This window comes from Oryx dammah, unplaced genomic scaffold, assembly GCF_014754425.2.
Source record: "Oryx dammah isolate SB20612 unplaced genomic scaffold, SCBI_Odam_1.1 HiC_scaffold_8, whole genome shotgun sequence".
Taxonomy (NCBI): domain Eukaryota; kingdom Metazoa; phylum Chordata; class Mammalia; order Artiodactyla; family Bovidae; genus Oryx; species Oryx dammah.
The window spans coordinates 37181478-37208632 of NW_024070192.1; the positions used below are offsets into that span (position 1 = coordinate 37181478).

The 27155-nt window shown below is 53.1% G+C and overlaps 1 protein-coding gene across 1 annotated transcript in view; it reads right to left on the reverse strand.

Moving 5' to 3' along the window:
* Nucleotides 1–8813: 8813 nt before the first annotated feature.
* Nucleotides 8814–27155, reverse strand: part of SPNS3 (sphingolipid transporter 3 (putative)) — a 41703-nt gene continuing 23361 nt past the window's right edge. Inside the window, exons 9-12 of the mRNA XM_040243711.1 lie at nucleotides 17126–17191; nucleotides 10460–10558; nucleotides 10189–10360; nucleotides 8814–9199 (exon numbers count right to left, since the gene is read on the reverse strand). Coding sequence (XP_040099645.1) covers nucleotides 9135–9199; nucleotides 10189–10360; nucleotides 10460–10558; nucleotides 17126–17191 — 402 coding nt within the window. The 3' untranslated portion in view covers nucleotides 8814–9134. The remainder of the gene's footprint in view (nucleotides 9200–10188; nucleotides 10361–10459; nucleotides 10559–17125; nucleotides 17192–27155) is intronic.

Genomic DNA, 27155 nt, shown 5'->3' on the forward strand with positions numbered 1-27155 from the left:
GCTGCCACCGTTTCAGCCCGATGCGCCGCGGTCGCCGCCGCCGCCGCTCTGACAGCTGCGGCCCGGCCCCGCCCACCAGGCTCTCGCCCAATCAGCCCCGGGCTCGGGCCACAGCCCCGCCCCACACGTGCTGCCCCCGGGGGGCGGAGAGGGGGCCGGGCCGCAGAGCCCCTCCCGCCCGACGGGGGCGCAGTCACGCCGGAGCCGCGCGGCCGCCGAGGCTGGCGAGGACCCGGAGGGGGTTTGTGGGGAACCACGGAGCTAGGGGCCGCGTGCGGGAAGTAGGACTCCCTGGCACCCATTCAGTGCCCTCCCTCTCCACCCCCTACCGCAGGGGAGAGTCTGGGCGATAGTTGGGGGTGCTGGAGCTCAGGGCATGTGGACATCTTGGAGAGAGGGTCTCAGATGGTTAAGTCACGAGCCCGGGTGGGAGAGCCCGTGACCGCTCCAGCAGCTACGCACCCGCCATGATTTAATCAGTTCAGGGAGGGCTACTGTAAGAACCGAGAAGCATGATCGGTGGGGGTTTTGGTCCAGGGCTTCACCAGACACAGAAGGTTATGTCGCCCACCTCCCCATGGAAACTCAGATCCAGCCCCCAGCCTCCCCCTGGACCCATTCCTGTGTGCACACCGAGACCCTACCCATGCCCCACAGAGAGGCAGCCCCTGGCAGGGAGAGACAGGGCTCCAACTGGGACACCTTGGAAACAGGGCATTAAAAGGGGGCCTTGTACCCTGAGGGCCCAGTAACCGCAATCATCAGGCTTCAGCAGCGCATGACAAAGCCCTGAATGGGAGACAGGAAGCTGGGCCCTAACTCAGTTCTGCCCTGGTGTGTGGCATGACCCTAGACAAGATCCCTAACTGGTGTCAGTTTCTCTCTCTGGGAGTAGATAGGAGGATAGGCTTTAGATGGCCTGGAAGTCCCTCAGGTTCTCCCTTGGGGGAGCGGGGAGCCCCATCCCCTGTGGAGAGTGGCAGGGTAGCTTCTGTGTTCGGGATACATTCTCCACTGTCACGCATCTCAGAGGTGCTGTGGTTCTGGTAAGCTCCGTCCCCCGTTCATGAGTTTGCAGCTTTGACTGAAAAGAAAATCCTGTACAAAGGGCTGAGGGCTGAATGCTAGAACGAGACAGAGCCTGGGGAACCAGAATTATGTCCTGTGTTCCACATACAGGTTCCAGGGGCCAGAGAGGACCCCACCATGGACGTGCAGCTAGCAGGTGCCAGAGTTGGCACTGACCTGGGGTTAGTGCAATACCTGGGCTGGGAGCTCAGTTCCCACCACAGGTTGCTCCAGATCCCACATCCATGGGCAGGTGCATCTCGTGAAGGTGTCGGCCACAGTGAGTCATGGCATAGGCAACGGGTGATGCAGCACGAGGCAGCCCTCCCCACGTCCGCCCCACTGTCTCTTGTGAGCAGAGTTAATCCCCAAGCTGGTGTTTCTTGGTGCCTTCGAGGTGTGTTTTAAATTCTGCGAAGTGACTAAAAATATGCATCATCGTGTTGGGTATGAATGACTGTGACGAGAGGGTTAGGAAAACATTTCATTCTGAAAGTTCTTGTGCTGCCTCTTTCCAGCTTGCTGAGTGCAGGCCTGCAAAGCTGGATGTCGGAAGTTCCACTGGGTGGCCCAGAATGGCAGGTGATCAAACAGGAAAGGACAGACCTAGGAGCTCTGTGGGGTTGGGACTGAGCCCTGGCACTGACCTTCATAATGATGTGATGATGCCAGGTAGAGGACAGAGCCCAGCCGGAGGATGTGGCCAGCTGTGGGACTGTTGGCAGAAGGCAGAACCATGGCTCTAAGCCCAACACCATGGTCCCCTTCCCACTCCCCCAAATTCCTCATCCTTTCAGCCACAGCCCTGCCCAGGGAGCAGTTTTAGCTCTTAACCAGAAAGAGAGACCCAAGGAAGAAAAGTAATATACCTAAGGTCACATACCTAGTAAATGATGAAGTAAAAGTGTTAAGTTGTGCAGTCGTGTCTGGCTTTGTGACCCTATGAACTGTAGCCCACCAGACTCCTCTGTCCATTGGATTCTCCAGGCAAGAATACTGGAGTGGGTAGCCATTCCCTTCTCCAGGGGATCTTCCCGACCCAGGCGTGAACTCTGGGTCTCCTGCACTGCAGGCAGATTTTTTACTATCTGAACCACCAAGGAAGCCCAGTAAATGATGAGGCTTGCACTAAACCTTGAGAGTAGGGTGTGTCTACCCTCTAATCCAGTGTCTCCTCTACTGCCCCACAGGAATGGGGGCAGTAGCTTCTCTTAGCTTCTCCAGGACAGAGCTTCCTCATCATAATGGGAGGCTGAAGTCAATGATGGCTAAAGGGCCTTCTAATATTCATTCATTAAGTTTAGATCATAATTTCAAAACAAATAGGGCACAGGACATTAGTGGTCTATGTCCCAAGGGTGAGTATATTTGGGAAATGGTGAGGTAAACATAGAGCATTAGGTTCCCTCACTGAGGAACTTTCCAGAGCCTTTAATCTGAGAGTGTACATTGGGAGTCTCCCATGGGGAGGTACAGGCTGCCATCTCCCCATGTGTATGAAGCCACAGAACATCTTGGAAGATGACCACGGCTTTGCAGAACACACTCAGAGAAATACTCCCCCACGTCTGCTAGCTGGGAGCTCAGTCCACCTCATCTCTGCTCGTCTCCCTACACAGGAGTGTCTCCAGTGCTCAGCCTCAGTCTCCTCCCTGCTCACATGGCACACCCTCCCTCGGCAGCCTCTCACTCGTGCTTGGGCTTTCAACAATTATCCACATCCCTAGGACATCCCATCCTCCATCTTTAGATGTGACCTCATCTCCAAACAGTAGGTCTATATACAGTTTCCTGCACATTCCCCCCAAGACACCCTCAGCACCTTAAACTCAGCATATCCAAGACTGAATTCGTCATCTTTCCCCTCAACCTGCTCCCACCAACTCCCACTTCTAGGGCCCATTCCCTTTTTTCTTAATATCTTCAAATGTCTTCATTGCTCACAGACTTAGCTCTAACCTTTCATGTCTCACTTGGACCCTTTTAAAGCTCAACAACACCTGTTCCAACATTCCCCTCTAGTCTTTTCTTCATATTTCTTGCCATAATTTTCTAAGTCACACATACAAACCCTATCATTACCTTGCATAAAACCTTTCCATGGCTCTCCACTACTATAAGACTAAAAATATCTAAATTCTTATCTATGAAACAGAAACAGATGCACAGATATAGAGAACAGGCTTGTGGTTGCCAAGGGGCTGAGGGGGTGAGAGAGGGATGGAGTGGGAGTTTGGGATTAGCAGATGCAAACTATCATATATAGAATGGATACACAACAAGGTCCTACTGTATATCTTATACTAAACCGTAATGGAAAAGAACATAAAGAATATATATATATATATATGTATAACTGAATCACTTTCCTGTACAGCAGAAATTAACATGATACTGTAAATCAACTATACTTCAATAAATTTTTAAAAAAATATCAAAGTTCCTTAACATGATCTCCAACAACCCTTCATGACCCATGCCAATCTCCAGCCTCAGATCCTACTGTCCCTCTCTCAAAATTACACTCATCCAAACTGAAAATAGAACTCCCTAGACTCACTCATAGTTATGATACTTTCTGGAGCCCAGAGGAGTGGCAGGAATTGGGAGCAATCATCTCTAGTTGCCCCCTACCCTCAACGCAAAAGTCTTGTCCTGGTAACACAATGATGGTTCAGGACCACGGAGAGCGCCACCTAGGTAACCCCCTCCCCTGGCTTTTTGGTCTGGTTCTGCCTAGCTCACTCCTCCCACTTGTCCTTCAGAAACCCAGCACAGATGCGACTTCCTCCAGGAAGCCCTCCCTGACCTACTTACTGAAATTGTCATTTCCTCTAGGCTACTTGAGTACCCTGTGTACCCCTCCATCGCACCAAACTCATTGTGCTGATTATGTTTGTACATCAGTCCCCCGCTCCCCCTCACCAGCCCAACAACAGATCATGAGCCTTGAGGGTTCAAACACTATCTGATTCATCTCCATAGTCCAGGGCAGAGGAGGTGGCTCAGAGAATGTTTGTTGAGTGAATGGGTAAATGACATTTAGCAGGTGCAACTCAGGAAGTGCGTGGTGATTTGCATCACGTATCTGTTGTTCTTCGTGATTCAGAAACCAGCCAGATTCCTCTCCTGGCCTGCGAAAGGCATTTTCTCCCTCTTTGACTCCACCCTCCATCAGCTTCCATGTGCCATTTACATCCACCCTTTGACTACCTTCTCTACAGGTCACCACCCAACGGTAGGGAGAGGATAGCTCCTCTCTGCTCCTGCTGTTGCCAAGCAGGGGACTTGGAGCCCCTCCACCCCCCAGCTCAGAACACTTCGTCTCTGCCTCTCCCTGCTCAGAACAGATGGCTCTGAGTCCCCACTAACAGAGAAGCTCCTGTTCTGTTATTTGAACATTTTAAACACTTTCTGAATTATAGAAGCTTCCATCTCCTTTGATCATGGACTCGGACTCTCAGAAATGAAGAATCCCTTGAAGGACACTGAGTCTGGCCTCTTCCCTGTCCCACGAGAGGCTGCATCTGAGAGAGGGCCAGTGGCCTGCCCAAGATCACTGTAATGGACACAGTCATTGGTATTTGTATAAATAAATAAATAAATAAATATACATATATTTGATCTCTTTTTTTCTTTCATTGCTGTTTTATTTTGATGCTCTTAAATGCATCCTGGTTTCCTGGTCTTAATGGAGCTATATATAAATCAAGGCATGGGCTAACGATCCAATCGGACTCTCCCATTCAGGGCTTTAAATCTTGAGTAGGGTGGGAAAAGGATAGGGAAAAATTGTCTGGAGCTCTGGTGAAGGTCCCCCAGCAAGATGGCCCAAGAGCCCTGGCTCCTGAATCTCCACATAGATGCTGTGAGCTCCTGATGTGCTTCAACAAATCCCCTTCTTGCTTAAGCTATCAATCAGTTTCTGTTGCATATCAGCCTACAACCTTAACTGATGTAGTCCCATACCTCCCTGTACAGGATAAAGCTTGGCTCCAGCACCCTCTCACTGCCTCCTGCCAGCTCTGTTAGAGAGTGCATTAAACCAACAAGCTCACAGGCTCATCTAGGCATGGAGGAGAGATAAGAGTCTTCAGAGAATGAAACAGACCGATGTCTGGTGTTGCAGGGAAACAAGCCAGGATTGGGGTGATCATCTCAATGTGTGTGCTCAACCCTCCAAGCCTGAGGTCAGGGTGGAAGAACAGATTAATCATGCAGACCCTATCAACACCTGCTTTCATGCCCAGACACTCAAATGAGCAGATACGGGTGCATGCACACAGACAGGCACACCTGCATACCTGGAATGACACCTGGGAGCTGGAATGTGACATGTGTCCAGGAAGCACAAGTAACACATGATGTGAGCAGGTCAGGTCTGAGGGCCTCATCCTGCTCAGCAGTGAGGTCCCCCATCGACATTCCCAATGAGTCAGTCCAGAGTATCAGAGACTAGGGTCGCCCAGCAAGTGCCCTTTTGGCCAGAAAGGTGTGTTTTACTGACCATTCTTCCTGCTGAGCCTGAGTGGCTGAGCTCTCAAAGATCTATAGCTAGGACCTCAGCACAGCGAGGTCTGAGTGACCAGCCCCACTGGGGCAGGGGCTGGGAGTTGAATACAGCTAGGGTTGGGTTGCTTACAGAACAGATATTGTCTCCCCCGCCCAGAGTCCGCCACCCCAGTGCTCCTGCCCTGCCTCAAAACACTTGGGATGATAACATCCTATAAACTCCTAGCAGGGCATTCTGTCTAGCTCAGTCCCAGAAAGCACCACCCTGCCCTGCCTGGCAACCTAAACTCCAGAAAGTGCTTGAGTCAGAAGGGACTACCCTGATTACAGGCTCCAAGCCCCAGCTCCTCAACTGCCACGTGAGCCCTCTGGTCCCAGCCAGTCTCTCCTGCCTCCTCTCCTCCGTTTCAAAACACACACACACCCCTCCTTTCTGACCACACCACACCTCTCCATGACTCACCACATACCTTCTGCCTCAGCCCATGTCTCTGCCTGTTCCTCCACCAGGGATTCCCTTCCCCGTACCTTCTCTGGCTATTTCCCAGCTCCTAGGTCAACTTCTCACAACTTCTGAGGGATGGAACCGCTTCTTCTGCCTGTAAGTGGTCCTCACTTGGCCCAGCTAAGTGTTTTCTGGTTCCTTCTGGGGCTATGAGGTCCAAGGGCAGGGTTGGAGTCATTGCCCACCACCTAGATGGGCACCCACTGGTACCAATGTGTTTCTGGAACTGGCATAAATGAGATTTCTGATCTTTCTCCCCAGCCCCTGGACTCAAGCTGGGGAGGTGGCAGCCGATGACCCTCGGGAAGCCTTTGCCCATTTCCTGGGAGCTGAGTCTCACAGGGGTCCTCCCTAGGACTGTAGGGAGAAGGTTCAGACCCTGGAGCTAGGCTTCTGTGGACCAGTTCATGAGAAATCACGAGGTATATCTCTGGGTCAGGAAGATACCCTGGAGAAGGGAATGGCTAGCCACCCTAGTATCCTTGCCTAGAGAATCCCATGGACAAGGGGAGTCTGGCAGGCTACAGTCCATGAGGTCACAGAGTCGGACACAACTGAGTGACTAACAGGCTAGAAAAACCACATGCAACACACCTCTTAAATAGAGCCAGAGAGTCTGAAGCTGAGAGAGGACAGAGAGTGGCCCAGGTCACACAGCCAGTGAATCCCACACTGACTGCCTCCTTCTCAGGAGAAACCAAGTATAATAACTGTCATTTATAACAAGACTGCTCATCCTGTTTCTGGCATTGAGCTCCTAAAACCCTTGGAGTTTGCTAGGTGATGAGATCCTAAAAGTGTCTCCTGTTTGTTAGGTGACTTTTGGAACTCACCTAAAGACAAGGCTAAGAGCAAACCCTGCAATTAGAAGGTTGGAACTTTTGGTCTCAACCCTGCCCCAAAACCACCTCCGGGGAGGGGAGGGAGGCTAGAAATTGAGATCACATTCCAATGGCCAATGGTATAATCAATCATGCCTGAGTAATGAAGCTTCCATAAAAATCCAAAAGGGAGGCGTCGAGAGAGCTTCCAGGCTGGTGAACACATGGACCTCTGGGATCGTGGAGGCTCCATGCCCTTCTCCCATACCATACACTGGCTGGGACCGAAGGTGCAGATCCCAGATGCTCAGATGGCCTACACATCTCTTTTATCGGGCTATTCCTGAGTTCCATCCTTTGTAATAAACCAGCAAGTAAATGGGTTTCCTAAGTTCTCTAGCACACTAATGGAACCCCAGGAAGGAGTTGTGAGAACCTTGGGTTTACAGCCACTTACCACCTGGACTTGTGGTTGGCATCTGTAGTGTGGGACGGGCCTAGTAGGGGTCTCGTAGGACTGAACCCTTAACCTGTGGAATGTGATGTCCTCTGGGTAGATAGGGCTTCCCTGATAGCTCAGTTGGTAAAGAATCACCTGCAATGCAGGACACCCCGGTTTAATTCCTGTGTCAGGAAGATCTGCTGGAGAAGAGATAGGCTACCCACTCCAGTATTCTTGGGCTTCCCTCGTGGCTCAGCTGGTAAAAACAATCCTCCTGCAATGTGGAAGACCTGGGTTCGATCCCTGGGTTGGAAAGATCCCCTGGAGAAGGGAAAGGCTACCACTCCAGTATTCTGACCTGGAGAATACCATGGACTATACAGTCCATGGGGTTGCAAAGAGTCAGACATGACTGAGCGACTTTCACTCACTCACTGGGTAGACAGTGTCAGAGTTGAACTGAATTGCAGGATACCCAGCTGAGATGAGAGGATTGCTTAGGGCTGTGGGAATGATCCTCTCCCTCCCATGCCCATGTTGTACTTGGGAGCAGAACCCTAAACAAGGACCCTCAGGAGTCGTTTTTCTTGTAACCTCAGAGCCAGCCCATTTCATGAGCTCCAAGCATCAGACGGTGGGGGGTGGGGGCAGGCAGTCAGCCTGATGATGGCTTCTCCAGAGGGAGGGCTGAGACTTGGGGAAGTTGGGAGTGGCAGGTGTGGGTTGAGCTGGAGAGTCCAGCTCCTGGAGCTTGTCCCCTCCAACCTAAGGGGCAGGGAGGACACCCATAAAGGGCAGGGATGGAGCAAACAAGAGTCAGGAGGTGAGCATGAGTCTGGGTCACTGCTCTGCCCATAGCCGCTGAGAGGCAGACCCACTGGCAGCGATCAGAAAGTGAACAGTGATTGCCTGGCTAGGCACCAGGGGAGAGGGCAAGACGCTTATGCTCATGGTGGAAAGAACATGTCTCCTCACTGCTACCCGCCTGGAAGCTGTTGATCTCCTGCAGGGCCTGCTGCGCCCAGCTGCTCTGAACCCGGTGAGTCCCACCGAGCCGGCCCTCCCCATGGGGGAGGGGGGAGGGATGCAGAGCAAGGCACTCATGCACAGCCATGCAAGCCCCCCAGCGTGGGTCTGAGGCGGCTGGGTCAGCGCGGGCAGACGATTTCCATGGATCTTGTGGCCACACCCTGACACCAGCACCCGAGTAGAGACCTATCTTCCAGAATACTGATTCAGCCCCCACCTTGAGTTCAAAGGCTGATGCACACAAAGCTATGTCCTGTGCCCTCCCGACCCTGCAGAGTGGGGAAGCAGGGTCAGAGCGGGCAGTCCAGGGTGGGCATGCCTAGAGACCCATGCTGAGCAGCCGTGCATCCTCTGCCCAGACTGCCCACCTCCTCCTCTCCAGCTCCTGATCCCAGCAGAGACACCTTGAGGCTATAAATAACATGATTGTCTAAAGGCCTATATCCATGGGCTTTGTACCGGCCACACTTTAATCGGGCCTGCTGGCAGCTAGGCTGAGGACTCCGGGCTGGAGTGAGTGGCTTCATGCTGGGTGCAGGCATAGGCTCAGGCTTCCCACGGGGGTTGCTGACAGCTCAATTCCCAGCCCAGCCACAGGCGCTGCCAGCTCTCCAGCTGGGAGCAAAGAAACGGCAGGTGCAGCTCGGCCAGGGTCCTGGAGCCACAGTCAAAGGTGGGCAGAGGCACTGATCCAGTGGAGGTCACCCAGAGGGGTACAGACAGGGCAGGTGGGACCTCCTTGCTGCCAGGCAGGGCCTCAGGGGTCTTCTGGGGAGGCACCCCTGCCAGGAATCAGGCGTTGGTTCTCACTCTCAAGGATCCCTGTGGGCAGAAATCACTCAGCCAGGCCCAAAGGAGGCAGAGGTGTTTGGGGACCATGCCTGGGCACAGTCTGCTACAAAATCCTCCAGCTTCCATTTTCAAAGTAAATTCCAGATCCAACGTGTTCTCCCCACCTTCAATGCTACCACCATGGTCCCAGCCCCTAAGCTTTCCCCTGATGGCTACAGAACCTCCCTAGGCCTCCCTGCTTCAACACTGACCCAACCCCACCCTGCCACAGTCTGCTCTCAACACAGCAGCACCACAGTGGTGTTTTTATGATTTCAATCAAACACCCTGGGGCTTGTGCCCTGGAAACCCCAGAGCAGCTCCTATCTCACTCAGTGTTAAGGCCTCAGTCCCTACAAAAGCCTTCAGTCCCCCCATGCTCTGGTCCTTTTACTGTCACTCTCATCTCTGCCGCTGGGCCCCCTTGCTCCTGCTTCAGCCATAGCGGCCTTCTTGCAGGTCCTCAAACACAAGCTGGTATATTCCCACCCCAGGGCCTTTGCACAAGCTCTTCCCTCCAGCAGGAGCACCTTCCCCCAGACAGCTGCACCACTCATTCCCTCCTCCAAATCTTTGCTCCAAGGTCACCTGTGCAGTGAGGACCTCTCTGGCCACCCTTTCAAAGACTGCAACCTGCCCCCACCTGTTCCTCTCTCCCCATTTTCCTGCCTTATGCCTCTCATAGCACTTACGACCTCAAACACACTGTCTTTTACTGCTTCCGTTTGTCGACCTCAAACACACTGTCTTTTACTGCTTCTGTTTGTTTCTTGTTTGTTTCTCTTCACATGGGCTTGGACTTGATGTTCACTCCCCAGGTCTGCAATCTTGCCCGGCACATAGCAGGGGCGTAACAATTACGTGTGCATGAATCAACAAATGAATGAATGGATAAATTAATAAATTCAGGGAGTGGCCAGTGCTCTTTGCTCCTATAGGGTCAGCCCTGAGCCCGGCATGGGTGCAAAGGAGCAGGGTACCTGTGCCAGACTCCTGGGCTTGGGCCTGGTCTCTCTCTAGGTACAGTGCAGTCAGCAGGAAGCAGCCGCCACCCAGGGCAATGACGAAGGCGCAGCACAGGAAGCTCTGTTGAAGGCTGAGGAACCGCTGCAGGTAAGTGTCGGGGCGCCCCGCCCGCAGAGCGCTGGAGATCTGCAGAGGAGAGAGGCTGGGTCTGCCAGGCCCACCAGGAAGCCACTGGGCCTCCAAGTGCAGCCCTTCCCTGGAGCCCCACCATCCACCCGGCCTTACAAGTCCCGTGAGGTAGGGGCTGCCGGCGTCTCCCAGGATGTGGCCCACTGTAATCTGAAGCGCCTCAGCTGTCGCCCGGCACCTGGGCACCACCACCGACTGCAAAACACAGGAACACCAGGGGATGTCCCTGAGCGAGGACAGGGAGTAGGTGGCCCCTCAGACCCTCTCTTGTCCCCCTGCTCCCAAGGACCTGCCTGGTGTGGCAACAGGCTGGCAGAGAGAATAGGGTGGCAGAGGGTCACTGACCCCAATGCCTGAAGTCCCACCACTGAGACATTAGCCTCTCAGAGTCTCAGGAAGGCTCCCCAGTCCCCCAGGATGGAGCTGCCAAGCCCCCAATGAGGGCCACCCCTCTTAAGGGTTTGCTCTTGAACCGAGGGGCCCAGGCAGGGCTGTGACGACAGTGAAGGGGTGGACGAGTCCCAGGTCAGGGGCACGGAAGGCAGCAGTGGGCTGGGGAGTGAAGACAGGGCGCACAGCCAGGTGCCCACATATGTGGGCACCCAGGTGGGGTGGTGTGGAGGGCTCAGTCTCTCTCTCAGGAAGCCCATCTGGGCAGAGACCAAAGGCACCGTTGCTGAAAAGGCCCACCTGGAAGGGGGTGGGGAGGTTGAAGATATGAATTCTGGAGTCAAACTGTCTGGGTTCCAATCCCACACCCCACCACTCACTAGCTGTCTGACTCTGGGCAAGTCATTTCACGTTTCTGTGCCTTAGCCTCCTCATCCCTATGTGGGGATAATCATGGGACCTCCATAAAGGGTTACTTTCACGATCATTCCTCATCTGGTGCCTGAGGACATTAGACTGAAATAAATTGAACCTGCTGTGCCTCCTGCTTGGCAAGCCTTCCCTTCTCTGGTCCAACTGGAGCATCCCCATTCGTCCTTTAGGACTGACCTTCAAGAAGGTCACCTCCTCTTGAAGCCTTCCCAGAGTTCAGGTGCCTGCCTTGAGCTCCCACAGCCCCCGTGTGCACCCCTAATTGAAGGCACACCCCCACAGCTGGAAGGGCTCATCACCCTCCTCCTCTGACCCTTACACGGTCTGGCAGCAAAGCTCCTGCCTAATTTCTCTTGGAATCCCTGGGGGTTCAGCAAGCCACCAGGCATGGAAGGGACTAGCTGACAGCTTGCCAACTAAACAAGTCAAGTAGAGTCATCTTGGAGACTGATCCCAGGAGAAACCCTGCTAGAACCCAGAGATGCAGCAAGACGATAGGAGGGAGGCAGGAGGTTCAACTAGAAGCCACAGGTCACACGGTCCCAACAGGACATCCACAGGGGAGCTTCCCACACCAACGCCTTATTCCCAAGGCCTAGTTGGCCATAATCTCAGCCCATCAGAGAATAACAACATAATAATAATTACTATGATAATAATTACTAACATTCATTAAGTGCTTCCTGTATGCATTTTATATATCTCATATATATATATTTTATATAACCACTCAAGCAACCCATGAGGGAGACACAATTCCTATCCACTATTACAAATGATGAAACCCTCCACAGAGAGGGTAAGTAACTTGCCCAGGGTCACCCAGCCAGCAAACAGTGGGACTAAGATTTGATCCCAGGCCTTCTTCTCAGGGTCTGATGCTTGACCATCCTGCTGTTAAAAGCAAAAAGGAGACTGTCTAGCAATATTTACATGTTTGTAACATAATGTTTGGAAAACAGTGAGAAGAACCAAGAGGACAAGCTCACCTTGAGCCCTGCAAATGGGGAACTGGCAAGGAGGGCAGAGAAAGGGACTCCACACAGGGGACAGGTTGAGCCAAGGTGTGAAGGCCGGAGCCGCAGGACTGGAGAGAGGGGCTTGTGGGTGGGCAGTGCAGAGCAGCAGGGGTCACTCTTGAGGGTGACCGGCTGGTCCTGGAGTCACTGGCCCTTGGCCACGCTGTCCAGGTGGTGAGAGAAGCTGGGCCTCCCACCCATCACCAGGGCCTGCCAACAGGCCTGAGGAGGAACTGACCACAGCTTTGCACCTTCTCCAAGTGCTTCCTTCTCACTCCACAATTATGTGATTACTCACTGGTGGTTTGGGGCAGAAGGGCAGGGCCTCCCAGAGACAGCAGTCCCCAACCTTTTTGGCACCAGGGACCTGTTTCAGGGAAGACCGTTTTTCCACGAATGAGGTAGGGGATGGTTTCAGGATGATTCAAGCACGTTATATTTACTGTGCACTTTTATTTCTATTTTATTACATCAGCTCCACCTCAGATCATCAGGCATTAGATCCCAGAAGCTGGGGACCCCACTCCTAGAACATGGACTCTGAATGTCCAAAAAAGTCCATGCAGGGGCCAGGGTTGCTTGGAGAGAGAAAGTTCCCTTCCTCCCCTCCCAGGAACTCCAAACTGCAGGACCCAGACCAGCTCCTGCTGCCAGTGGCAGGGAGGTAGGTCTCCCCCTACCTGTTCTGGGTCCCCAGGGTCTCCACATAACCAGGGGCCAAGGTTGGGCCTTGCCAGCAGCTGGAGAGCCAGGAAGGTAATTTTAGAAGCTTAGAGGCTTTTGGGTTCCCAAAACTCCAGGCTCACTCTATTCGGAGACAAAAACACCTCTGTTTTTGACTTGCCTTTCTTAGAAGAGCTGTTCCCTTTATAGCCTGGGGCATAACCAGCGCCAATCAAGGGCCCACAGAAAGTTGGAGTGGCAGTCACCAGGTGCAAACTTCCTGGCAGCCTGCCTCACGCGCCCCAACTCAGCCCTCACACCCAGACACCCCTGGAAGGGTAAGACAGACAAGTGAGCAGACAGCTACCCAGGGGCAGAAGGCAGAGCAGGGAAGCATGGAGATGCGCGGATGGAGGGAGACGTGGAGGGTGACGATCCCCCAGGGAAGGGGGCTCTGCTGAAGAGGTGGGAGGTGATCCCGGTGGCAGGATTCCAGCATCCCAGAATACAGACCTGGGAGAGGGATTGAGTCCCCCTTCTACCCAACTCCCCATAGCTGGGGATGGGCAAACTAGAGGGGGGCCCAGAGAGAGGAGGGTGGGAAGGGAGCTGGAGACACCATCAGTGGACTGGGGGAGATAGGGAGCTCACTTGGGGATACACGGTCTCTAGTCTTCCAGGGAGCAAGGCCATCCGAGGCCCAGCCAGGCTAGTGGGGAGGTTGCGGACAAGAGTCTGAAGTGGGTCTTGGCTGTGATGCACCAAGATCCTTTTTATTAACTGAGCCACCAGGAGGCAGGGGTTTCCCAGGATGCAAGGAGTGAGCTGCCCATCAGAGGGGTATGTAAACAGGGGGTGGACAGCACTGGTCAGAATTTTGCAGAAGGTTCATGAGTTGGAGAGCTGGCTGCACTAGAATAGTGTCCTCCAGTGCTTTCTGAGGAGCAGCTCTTCCAGGATCACGCAGGACAATTCAAGAGCAATGCAGATCCCTGGGCCCCCAACATAGACACAACTGAATCAGACTCTGAGGACACAGGGCCGGGAAAATGAATTTGTAGTGAAAGTGTTAGTCACTCAGTCATGTCCGACTCTTTGTGACCCCATGGACTGTAGGCCACCAGGCTCCTCTGTCCATAGAATTCTTCAGGTAAGAATACTGGAGTGAGTAGCCATTCCCTTCTCCGGGGAATCTTCCCGACCCAGGGAGTAAAATTTGTAATAAGCTCCTCTAAACCTGATTCTTATGCTCAGTGAAGTTTGAGAACCACTGAAGAGTCCCTGAAGTCTCTTCCCCAGAGAGAATCTGAATTCTCCTCCCTGTGGATAAACAGATCAAAGAGAGCTGTGTCTCTGAGGCAGGACCACCATGGGGCCTATGGAGCCCAGAGCAACCCCTCAGGGATGCAGGCTTAGCTCTCTCGGCCCTTGTAGCCTGGGTGTAACTGGTAGGTACTGCCTTTCTGTTAGGAGAAGGCAATGGCACCCTACTCCAGTACTCTTGCCTGGAAAATCCCATGGATGGAGGAGCCTGGTAGGCTGCAGTCCATGAGGTCGATAAGAGTCGGACACGACTGAGCGACTTCACTTTCACTTTTCACTTTCATGCATTGGAGAAGGAAATGGCAACCCACTCCAGTGTTCTTGCCTGGAGAATCCCAGGGACAGAGGAGCCTGGTAGGAAGCCGTCTATGGGGTCGCACAGAGTCGGACACGACTGAAGTGACTTAGCAGCAGCAGCAGCCTTTCTGTTAAATACCTATTGCACATTTGAGCACCCCAAGGCCAGCCAGAGAGAGGGGCAGAGCTGGGAGTGGAAGCAGGTAGACCATTCCAGAATCCTGGCTCCTGGGCTCCGCTGTCCTCTTGCCTTCCGGGCCTCAGAAGAACGGGCAGCCAGCAAGGACCTCCCTGTACTTCATGCCACACCAGCGTCCCCACACTTCCTGCCCCAGCCCCACTCTAACCCCTGCCAGTCTCTCTCTACCCATCTCCCCTCCGGCCTCATCTCTAGAAAAGCAGCACTCACCACCTATGACCCCCCAACTCCAGTGACCTTCCTCTCTTCCCCTCTCTCCCCTGTGCCGCTTCTCACAGGCACCGTCTACTCACTGGTCTACACTCCAGTCTCATCACCTCACCCTTCCCCACCCTGCTCCCGGTCTGTCCCTCCACTCCTCAGCTCAGGTCCCCGCAGCGGTCCCCTCACCAGCATTTGGCTTGAGACCCCTCCCTTCTGGAGCCCCTCCCCCTCTCTCTGCCTGGAGACTGAGCTCCAAGAAAGGCAGAGACGTGGTCCAGCTCCAGCCAATAAAGTGTCACAAAGCTGGCCCTCCCGTGAGGCTTTGGGAAGGTGGGGAGGCAGGGGAAGAGGGGCTAGAAGCCTCCCTGGGTTGACAGGCCCCACTGAGCTTTGGGGGCTAGACGCCTCTAAGCCAGGGGAGGAGGAGGAGCACCAGGCGGGCTGGGTCCAGTCTGGCCCCCTGGGCGGGTACGCCCACTCCCCAGCACCGCCAGATGGGTCAGACTATGGTTGACTGGCCCCTCACCTCTCCTCTCCCCGCCACCCCCTCCCCGACCCCTGCCCCCAACCCGCACGTGGTGTTACAAAGAGGCCAGCTCCGCCAGGTTAATCATTCCTGCAAACTCAGACCATGGGCGGGCGCAGTCTTCACATATCTGTGGGGCTGTCATGTGGAGCGGGAACAGGGCTGAGGGGGTGGCAGAGGAAGCTGTGGGGGGCCAGGTTTCAGAGGACAAGCTGTGTTGGGGGTGGGGGCAGGTCATCACCCTGTACCTACAAGTGGGCAGCCGCACTTGGGTCAAGCTTTGCCAGCATAATCCCATACACCGAGGGCTTTCCCTCAGGCGGTCTTGCTCATCCCGTCAGGCCAGTTATGATTGCCCCTTTTTATAGGCAAGGAAACCGAGGCCCAAGGCCGTTCAGCAGGTCTGTGGCTGAGTCTGGGCTGGAGCCCAAGTCTCCTGTCTGGAGGGAGGAAAAGAGAAGAGCCGACAGCCTTGCAGCTGATACACTCACCCAGGAGTCACAGACAGGATAGCGCTGTCTACACCCGCTAGCCTGGGTCAAAGGAAGGGCCAGAGCATCTAGACAGAGAGTGAGCCTCCTGTTCACAGCAGTATTCAAGCAGGTTTTGTTGGCTAATTACATGACTACACTTCCCCACAGCCCTTTCAAACTCAGATTCCAGGATGCCAGGATTTCTTTAGGAGATGGAAGATGAGAAAGTAGGAACTGCTGATTTATTACCAGAACCCCAGCCAGCATTCCCTGCCCCAGGCACAGGGCACAAGCTTTACAGGGGTCATCTTGTTTCACCCTCACCATAATCCAGGAGGTCTTTTCATCCCCATTTTCCACACAGGGAAACTGAGGCTCAGTGACACAAAGTGACTTGCCTAGGTCGCACAGACTTAGTAAGTGGCAGAAGCAGGGCTGACACCCAGGTTCGTGAGCCCGCCTTCATGCCCCTGCACTGGACCACCCTCAGGACAGCTCTGGTTCCCTCGTGCCCAGTGCTGGACCATGCTGGGCTGCCAGGAGGTAGGGAGAGGGCTCTCGGGGTGTCGCTAGGTTGGGGACCCTGTGTAATCCACAAGGGCACAGCCCTTCAGTGTTTAACAACTTCCCTGTGGTCTCCAAGAAGGAGGCAGGGAGGCTGGATGGAGAGTGTGAGGCTCAGGGAGGGTCGTGCTAGACTCTGGACCTAGCAGCATGTGGTCAGGACAGCATCAGGACTCACTGTAGCCTGAGCCTTGTAGCCCATGATATGGGAGCTGGGGTGGCCCGGACCCACGTGGGCTTGGTGCCCCTGAAGTCCAGCATCCCTGACTGCATACCCAGTGTAGAGGCCAAGGAGACCACTTGCTGAGAAGGATGGCAGTCAAGAAACAGGGGCAAAGAAAGAGGCCTGGAGTCAAAAAGACTAGGTCCCAGCCCTGGCTCAGTGCCTCTGTGGGCTGTGTGACCTTGGTCCAGGCCCCTGCCCTCTCTGAGCCTCCATGTGCTTACCTACAACACAGGAGTGATGGTCAGAGGATACAATTGAGAGTGTCAGGGAGGCCCCTGGTCCAAGGTAACTGCTTGCTGACCTCAGTCCCTGACCCCATGGTCTCTGAAGCCCCACCTGACCTCTGAGCCACTCAACAGCAGAAGTCCAGCCCTGAGCAGGACAGACCCCAGCTGCCCCCATTCAACGCCCCAGGACCAGCCCTCTGCCCTGACCCCCACACCTACCAGCAGGATGTCGGCAACCACTGCCCAGTTGCAGGACAGGAGCAGCTCCCCGAGGGCCAGGAATACCTGTGGACACAGGGGGTCAGGATGAGGCTCCCTGGATTTCAGTCACCAGCCCCTCCCCATGGTGTCTTCCCATCTGTGCAGAGGGAGACTAGTCTGCACACAGGAAGCCCCATCGAGACTTCCTGGGGTGGGTGAGGTCTGCAACTGTTATCCCAGTGGCAGCAGCCTCCAGAGTGGGTGGGAGGAATGGTTTAGTCACTAAGTCATGTCAGACTCCTGCAACCCCACGGACTGTAGCCCACCAGGCTCCTCTGTTCATAGGATTTTCCAGGCAAGAATACTGGAGTGGGTTGCCATTTCCTTCTGCAGGAGATCTTCCTGACCCAGGGATCAAACCTGCATCTCCTGCACTGACAGGTGGATTCTTTATCACTGAGCCACCAGAGAAGCTCCCAGAGTGGGTAGACATTCCCATCTGGGCAGATGGGCAGCCATGACCCAGAGAGGAGTTAGGGCCCAGGCCTGGGAAGAGCACGTCCCTTGATGGACGGGCCCCAAGGCCCAGTTTACTCCCAGGCCACTTTATATTTATTTATTCTTATTTGACTGCACTGGGTCTTAGCTGCAGCACGTGGGATCTTTAGTCGCAGCATGCAAACTCTTAGTTACAGCATGTGGGATCTAGCTCCCTGACCAGGGATCAAACCCAGACCCCTGCATTGGGAGCACAGAGTTTTAGCCATTGGACCACCAGGAAAGTCCCTCCCAGGCCACTTTTAAAGGTGGGGAAACAGAGAAAGGTACAGAGGCTGCTCTGGCCTTGCCCACCCCTCCCACTTTGTTCCCCTAAGGCCTGTATACACTAAGGAGGCACGTACTGCATGCCAGCCAGACCACCCAAACCAGGCATCCCATCCACAGCCCCTCCCAGGCCTTCCCCTTCCCAGTTCCCTGGAGCATCACAGGGAGGTGGGCAAGGCTGAGGCAGTAAACTGTGCCCGGATCAGGGCTTGTCTGAGGTCATCAGCTGGCCAAGGACAAAGCCAGACTGAAACACAAGGCTTCCAGCCCCTGTCCGGTGCCCACCCCTGCCTTGGGCACCTATGGGGCTCGGAAAACCTGTTTGCCTATCTGCGGGTGACTGGAGGCTGCTGTGGGCCTGTCTCCCCCAGCTCCCTGAGCCCCCCACCTCGTGCCAAAGGATTAGGACAATCTTCATTCCACTCACTCAAGAAGAGTTTAATGAGGCAGGAAGAAGGAGGGGAAAAGTCTCATTTCTTAGAGCTCCTGAGAGCTTATTGCTGGAGTGGAATTAGTCATTCCTGGAGTCACGGGGCTGTGCCCAGGGCAGCCCAGGCTCTGGCACCCAAAGGCCTACAAGCACCCAGGACAGAGGAACCGAAGGGTTACTGCCTGCCCACTGACGACACGCTGGGCCTGTCTCCTTGTCACCCACCCGACTCTCAGCCACCTCGTAAGACCCGTACCATGACTCCCACTTTACAGATGAGAAGGATCAGGCCCAGGTCACATATCACTTTCTGGTGAGCCCCTCACCCCAGTGACAAGATGAGGGACAGGTAGCTGTCAGGGGGCTGGGGGAGACTCTGAAAGGCCCCAGAAGTTGCAGTGCAGGGCGAGGCTGGTACAAGGGAAGTCAGAGGAAAGCTCAGGATGTGGAGGGCTTCCAGGTGGAGGTGGCACTGAGCAGAGCCCTGAAGGATGGGCAGGATTGGGATAGGTCTAGAAGAGCCCCAAGCCCATGCCAGGCAGAGAACCCGATGAGCAGAGGCGAGGAGGCCAGAAGGTACCTGCCAGGCTGGGCGGGCAGGAGTGTGGCCAGGGCTGCAGAGAGAGGGCAGGACCCACTGGGGAGAGGATGCAGCAAGGGTCTTCTCCCAGTCTCACCAAGCCTTGGCCCTCCACAAACTGGGGAACTCTTGAGGGCAGGGCAGGCCTCCTCTGGGCCTGGGCTGGGCATCCACAGGGTTAGGAATCAGGAAGTGGCCGGTGGGCAAGCCTTAGGTGGGGCCCAGGCAGGCCGCAGACCCGCATTCCAGCTAGACAGGATCTGCCAAGCTGGCCTCCTGGGGCCACATGAAAGCAGGGACCGCTCACACCCACCCTCCCCTCGACTCCCACCTCCAGGGCCAGCCAGGACCTGTCTCCCTCCCCCTCTAGCTCACAGGCTGGGGCCCACTGCGCCAGTCACCCTGAGCTGCTTTCTCGGCTGGGGCTGTGTTCTACCCACTGCCCGCCCCCAACACCCACAGGACACACTGAAATACACCTTTTCCTTCCTCCAGCTGGAGCAGGGTGGATCCTGTCCCAAAATAGAGCTGATCAGAGGGAGGCTGCAGCCACAATGGAGCCTTTCAGGCTGAACAAACTGCCGGAGGAGGCCAGGTTTCCTCAGACACACCTGGAAACCCACCCCAAGCCACCAAACCCTTGTCTCCACGCGGCAGCTCTGAGGGGCAAAGAGAGGCCCGGCTAGGGAGAGGCCACCGCCTCATCCCATAATTACACTAAGAGTAGACAGCTCGGCCCCCGCCCTGCCACACGGGGCTGCTCCGAGGAGATCACCACCCACTAGGCCTTGATTTCTCCAGCCCCACACCTCACCAGGTGCCTCCACAGTGCCAAGAGCTTGTGCTTCTAAAGCTGGGAGAGGGACTTCCCTGGTGCTCCAGTGGCTGAGACTCCATACTCCTGGGTTCGATTCCTGGTCAGGGAACTAGATCCCACATGCTGCAACTAAAACCAGTACAGCCAAATAAATTTTTTAAAACAAGAATAAAAAATAACCTAGGAGATAACCTCACTGGGTGCTGTTTGTGTTCTCCACAGGCTGTGTGCAAATCAGGCAAATCACCAGCAAGCTGCCCAGGTGGCTTTGCTCCTGGATGGCCTCTGTCCCCCCATCATTCTGGTCAGACACAGACAGGGGGAGGCAGGGCTGGGGGTTGCTCCTCCACACCTTGCTTTCCCCTCACACCCCTCCAGACAGATTCCTGTCCATGCTGATCCTAGATGTCCCTCCCTTCTGCCCCCTCCTCCCATCCACTGTCTGGCTTGGGCCAGTCCCTCCTCCTCACCGGTTTCCCAGGCCCCAGGATCCCCCCCACAACAGCAGCCCCAGAGGGAACTTCCGAAAGGGAAATCTGACTCTGCCCTCATCCCCTTAGGACCGGCACATGCTTCCCCTGCACCCTGACTCCATCCCCCAGGCCACAGGGCCTGGGAATGCCGCTGGGAGCCTGAGAAGCATGGGGCCCCGCAGTCCCTGGCCTTTTCCATCTCAGGCTCAAGAGGATTTCCCCCTCGAGTTGGGGCAGTGATGATGAATATTTCTAGCCTGAGTCACCCCCAGCCAGAGAGGCATGCACACACACACATACGCACTCACACAAAACCACACAAGCACGCACAGACACAAGCATCCTCAAGACCTCACACACACACACACACACATACACACATACACACACGAGCTCCAACACCCACGCACACATACCTAGACCCAAAACCTGAGATGCACGTGCAAAACTCACACACCACAAGGAAACACATAAGCAGGTAACAGGGATGACGTTCCAAGTATAAAAACATGTATAGCAAGAGTACCAACCAAACAGATAGTGGCTGACAACATTGAGGCAGGCTTGCTGGGGTGAACCTGTTGGAAAACAGCCTAGCATGTACACATGCCTGCTTGTGGTCTCATGATGTGGACAAGAAGTCATGCACACACAATCACACAGGCACACACATATGTGTGTGATAAGTCACTTCAGTTGTGTCTGACTCTTCACAACCCTATGGAGTGTAGCCTGTCAGGCTCCTCTCTCCATGGGATTCTCCAGGCAAGAATACTGGAGTGGGTTGCCATGCCCTCCTCCAGGAGATCTTCCCAGTCCAGGGATCAAACTTGTGTCTCTAAATGTCCCCTGCATTGCCAGACAGGTTCTCTACCACTAACTCCATCTGGGAAGCCCACATACGCATATAAAGATACACAAATATACTCTTGTTTTTGCACTCAGGCACCTATATACACATAGACGTGCACACACTCATACCTTCACACACGTCATCACCCCTCCTTGTGTACACTTGCAGGCACATGTAGGCATGGGCAGGGAGCAGGAGGGAAGCTGGACCACTTACTCCAGAGAAGACTCAGTCCCTGTAGGGTATAAAGGACAGTGTCTCCACCTTGGTCCATCTCACTCTTCTAACTGGATAGTCATTGACCTCTGAACTGCAAAGAATGGGTTCTAGGTGCCCCCAGGAAGGGGGAAAGCAAAGGTCTCCCAAAGGCTCATGGAGACTCAGGGAGAGCTAAGGCCGATCCTCCCCTTGCATGGGTCAACTCTTCACCCAGTGTGGCTGAGCCAGTCAGGATGCAGGTCCCCAGCACAGACTGGTCGTCAGCAAGCTGCTGGGCCGGCTGGCACACTTCACCCCTGGGCCTGCCAGCCTGTAACCACAGGAACTGGCTCAAGGCACAAGGGTACCGTCCGGCTCCCAGGGGCCAGCAGCCTGGGAGGCAAGCAGGTGGGGAACGGGCTCCAGTCCTCCTGGAGAACTCAGATGACACGGCGGGCTCTGCTGCGCATCCAAGAAGAGACACCTGCCAGCTTCCCTCAGGGACTGGGTCCTCAGAAGAAGGGTAGGTGGGCCTCTCTGAGCCCCTCTGAGGCAGCCCCTGGCAAGTCTCAGTTACTCCAGCTCAAGATGCAAAATAAAATTATCCAAGAAGCCCCCAAGGGCCAAGTGGTAGGAGAGCCCCCCACCCAACCTGGGCTATCTGCACAGCCTACCAGTCTCGGTCGTGTATACTGAGGAGGCGCCTCCTGCATGCCAACCAGACTGCCCAGACCAGGCATCCCGTCCACAGCCCCTCCCAGGCCTTCCCCATCCCAGACCCCTGGAGCATCATAGAGAGGTGAGCAAGGCTGAGTCAGTAAGCTGTGCTTGGTTCTCCGCCAGGGGTGACAGCAGATCCCAAAACCAACTCTGGAACCCTCAGCTGACCCTGACCACAGCTACAGGGTGGACACACATCCTGGCTGCTCCCTGCCAAGCACCACACAAGGTTCCCTTGTTGGCACCAGACTGGGCAGATGTGGGGCCTTCATCCTTGGTCCTTGCTCAGGAATCTCCAAGGCTGAGGAGGGCAGCATCCCCTCCCGGATGTGAAGGCCTCAGTGACCACCATGCTGACTCTGCTTTGTTGTGGTAGCTGCATCTCTCCTTGGGCCACTAGAGAACTCAGAGTTATAACCCAGTTTGGACTGGAAGGAGCCTAAAGGTCATCTGGAGCAACTCCTGGGTAAAAATGCGTTCAGTCGTTCAGTTGTGTCCGACTCTTTGCCATCCCACGGACTGTAGCCTGCCAGGCTCCTCTGTCCATGGAATTTTTCAGGCAAGAATACTGGAGTGGGTTGCCACTTCCCACTCTAAGGGATCTCCCCAACCCAGGGATCGAACCTGAGTTTCCAGTGTCTCCTGCATTGGCAGGCGGATTCTTTACCACTCTGCCACCTGGAAAGTCCCCATACTACACTTGATCTTAGCTAAAAGGCTGAGAAGTCTTTTGTAAAAATGGAAGGTTGCAATTGCATCATAGACCTCCCATCCCCCAGAAGTAAAAAAAAATAAAAATAAAAATAACGCCAGGGGGGAAAAAAATGTTTTTCACCAAAGAAAAGAACAAAGCCTAATGAGATAAGTATTAAATATTGGCAACCAAGGCAAAAAACCACAGATGATTCTAGGGTAGAAAATATAGCCCTTCCTAGCTCTCCCTCCCCAAAGCTATTCTCCAAAACCCCCATATCTGGAGGGAAATAAACTGAGCAGGGGTCCTTTGTTTCCACTCTTAACTGAGACCCAGTGGCAAAAGCTGCTGGGGAGAAATGGGCAGAAGTGGAGAAAGTGAATGAGTGACACCAGTTACTGACCTCACGTGAGGCCTAAAAACAGCTCCCGTCCCAGAAGAGGGGAGACACCCAGTCATTAAGTAGAATGAACCCTGTGATAGAGCATTTACCCAAATCCCAGATGAAAGAGCAGCGTCCAGGTGTTCTAACAAAGCCACCCCCACCTTACCTGAGCCCTGCAATTCCCTCCAGTGACAGAAAACCTAACACTCAACTCTCAAGCTGCAGCCCCTTTGGGGAAGAGAAGAGTCACAGAGAAGGCAGGAAGAGGGTCGAAGAAAACAGAGTCCCCCATACTACGTCACAGCGCTTTGATATCAGAGCAGAGCTGCCCACACCCAGGCTGGGGAGAGCAAGCAGCATGTGAACTCTGCAGACATACAGAAAAAGAGAGAGAGGGAAAGAGGAAGGCAAGTGGGGAGGGAAGGAAGAAGAGGAACGAAGGGAGCAAGGCAGAGAGGAAGGAGGGAGGAAAGAAAGAGAAAACAGGGAAAATAAAGAAAAAAAGGAAGAGAGGATGAGAGGCAAAAGGAAGGGGAAGAGAAAGGAAGGGATGAAAGAAAGGAGGAGGGAATTAGAAGGAAGGAGAGAGAGAAAGAGAGGAAACAGAAAGGTGGAGAAGGAAGAAGAAAGAGAGGAAGGAAAAAGAACCCGACCTGGACGACAAAGGCCAGGAAAAGGAGCAGGAGGAAATCGCTAATAATGGTTCCAAACCAGCTGTGTGCTCTGTCTCTTCAGTCGTGTCCAATTCTGCGACCCCATGGACTGTAGCACGCCAGGCTCCTCTATGGAGTGCATTGCCAGGCCCTACTCCAGGAGATCCTCCCAACCTAAGGATCAAACCCGGGTCTCCCTCATTGCGGGTGGATTCTTTACCACTGAGCCACTGGGGAAGCAGTTTCAAACTATATTGAATATTAATTCAATAAAGAAAGAGCTCAAAGGACTTCCCTGGTGGTCCAGTGGCTAAGACTCTGTGCTCCCAACTCAGGGGGCCCAGGTTTCATCCCTCGTCAGGGAACTAGACCCTACATGCCACAGCTAAAGATCTTGCATGCTGCAATGAAGACAGAAGATCCCACATGCTACAGCTAAGATCTGCTGCAGCCAAATTAATAAATAAATATATATTTTTTAAAAAGGAAAAAAAGCTGGTCAGGATTCATCAATAAGTCCAAAACTTTCAAATTAATTTGAAGTTAAACAATTCCTTCGATTTCAATTCAATTTCTTCAGGGAAGTTCATACAAATGAATGAAACGTTACATGATTCTACTTATATGAAATATCCAGAATAGGAAAATCTATAAAGACAGAAAGTAGATTAGCAGTTACGTAGAGCTGGAATAGACAATGGCTGGGGTGAATGATTTGTATGACTATGGAGTTTCTTTTTTTAATAGAAAGTCCAAGAAATGCATTTACTCTGTTGTCCCTTAGGAAGTTTCTTTTTGAGGTGATGAAATGTTCTATAGTTGATGTGGTGATGATTGTAAAACTCTGCAAATATACTAAAAACAATTAAATTTTGCACTTTAAATGGGTAAATTGCATGGCACATGAATTTCATCTCAATAAATCTGTTTTTAAAATTACCGTATAGGGACTTCCCAGTGGTCCAGCGGTTAAAGACTCTGCACTTTCAATGTGGGAGGCAAGGGTTTGATCCCTGGCTGGGGAACTAAGATCCCACGTATCACAAGGCACAGTCAAACAATTTTTAAAAAAGAAACGACAAAAATTTCCATATAACCCCAGTTTAATAAAAGTGTTTCTAAAAACATAAACCTATGTTTATACACCGAGAGACACATATAGAAGGATGGTCACATAAAAGTGGAAACAAACAGGCCAAGATGTTAAGAGTAGCTGATTCTGGAGGATGAGAAAATGGAAAGTTGTTATTTTCTTCTTCAGGCGTTTCTGGTTTTGCTTTTTTTTTTTTAATTTTCCCCCAAATAAAAATAGAAAGGTCACTGATAGAGTGTGCTGGATTGAACTGCTGGTCTCAACGTTTGAGTTTACTGTGGTAGCATGTGGCTGCCACATCCCTGACATGTCAAGGGCCCCAGAGTATCATCCTCAGTCCTCTCCTCTTCTCTATTCAAGCTCAGGCCCATGCTGATTTCATTCAGCCTCATGGCTTTAAATAACCAGCCTAGACCTCTCTCCCGAACTCCAGACTCATATATTTCCAACTGCCCCTTAACATCTGCAGGTGAATGTCCCAAAAGGCACCTCAAATTCAAAATGTCTAAAATTGAACTCCTAATCCCACTCTTTTCAAAAGCAAAAACCAAAAAAACAAATCAGCACCTCCATCTCAGTAAATGGCAACTCTGTGTTTCCAACGGCTCAGGCCAAAAACCCTGGAGTCGTCCTTTCTCTCATCCTTTTCTCTCACACCCCACACCAAACCCACCAGGAATTCTGTTGATTCTACTTCCAAAACACACCACGAATCTGACCACTTCTTCACACTTCTACTACAACCAGCCCAATCCAAGCCACAGGCATCTCTTGCCTGTATTATTGGAAAGTCTGATAATGGATTTTCCTATCTCTTATCTTTATCTGTTTCATTTTGTTATCATCACAGCAGCCAGGAAGACCTTGTTAAACCACATGCTAGGCAGTTACAGGGAAAATGAAAGTGCTGGTTGCTCAGTCGTGTCCTACTCCTTGCGACACCATGGGCTTTAGCCTACCAGGCTTCTCTGTCCAAGGAATTCTTCAGGCAAGAATACTGGGGTGGGTTGCCATTTCCTTTTCCAGGGGATATTCCCAACCCAGGGATAGAAGCAGATTCTTTACTGTCTGAGCCACCAGGAAAGCCCAGGTAGTTAGCAAAAGTCCCCAGCTGGGACTTCCCTGGTGGTCCAGTGGTTAAGACTCCATGCTTCTACTGCAGGGTGCATGAGTTCAATCCTTGGTCAAGAAACTCAGAGCCTGCATGCCATAAATAAATTTAAAAAATTAACAAAACAATTCCCAATGAATCATGCTTCTTGGTATTCACATCCTTGTACAGTCCTCTCCCAAGGGGAAAGTTGGGCCAGCTTTACCCTTTGCTTCAACCAATGCAGTAAGGCAGCAGTGATGCTACGCTCTTCCTGGCATAGGCCTTAAGAGACTTCACAGCTTCCATGCCTGCTTTCTGAGAATGTGGCCCTGAGACCACAATGGAAGCACCGGGTTTGGGCCAGTGGAGGATGAGAGACTGAATGGAGGAGCCCCAGCCAATCACCAGACATGAATGAGTTCAGCTTGGAGGTTCAACCCAGTCTCCCAGTTAAAGGCAACTATGGAGTGAGCTATGGGCTGGTTCCCAGCCATGAAACCATCCAGCCAACTCACAGAATCATAAGAATAAATCATTAACGGAAGCCACTAAGTGTTATGATTTGTTACTCGGCAATAGCTAACTGATACAAACCATCAGTCAGAGCATCACCTCTGAGCTAAAAATCCTCTAATGGCTTCCCAATTCACTTAAATTGGAAGCCAAAGTCATTCGATGTACAGGGCTCCATACAATCAGCAGCTCCCCCTCCACCCCTACCATTCCCTGTGACCTCATCTTCTCTGCTTTACCCTGGTTGGATCCTTTCCAACCACATTTCCTAGAAGACACCAGTATGCTTCCCCGACCCAGGGCCATTGCACTTGCTGTTCCCTCTGCATGGAGGGTTCTCCACAGCTCTACCCGCGTATCCCCATGGCTCCTTCCCTCACTGGCTTCAGGTTCCCGCTGAAGCATCACCATCTCAGTGAGGCCTCCCTGACCTCCTGGCACAGGCCAGTCCCTCTTCTTGTCCACTCTCTGCACTCTGTTCTTTTCCACAGAACTCAGCCCCATCTAACTCACCATTTATTTTATCTTTTTTTTTTTTTTTTGGCCACATGCACAGCATGTGAGATCCTAGTTCCCCAACTAGAGATTGAACTCATGCCCCATGCATTGGAAACACGGAGTCTTAACCACTGGACCACCAGGGAATCCCCTATTTTACATCTATTTTGTTGCATACATATTTTTGCCTGTTTTGTTCAATGATGCACCCTCAGAGCCTAGA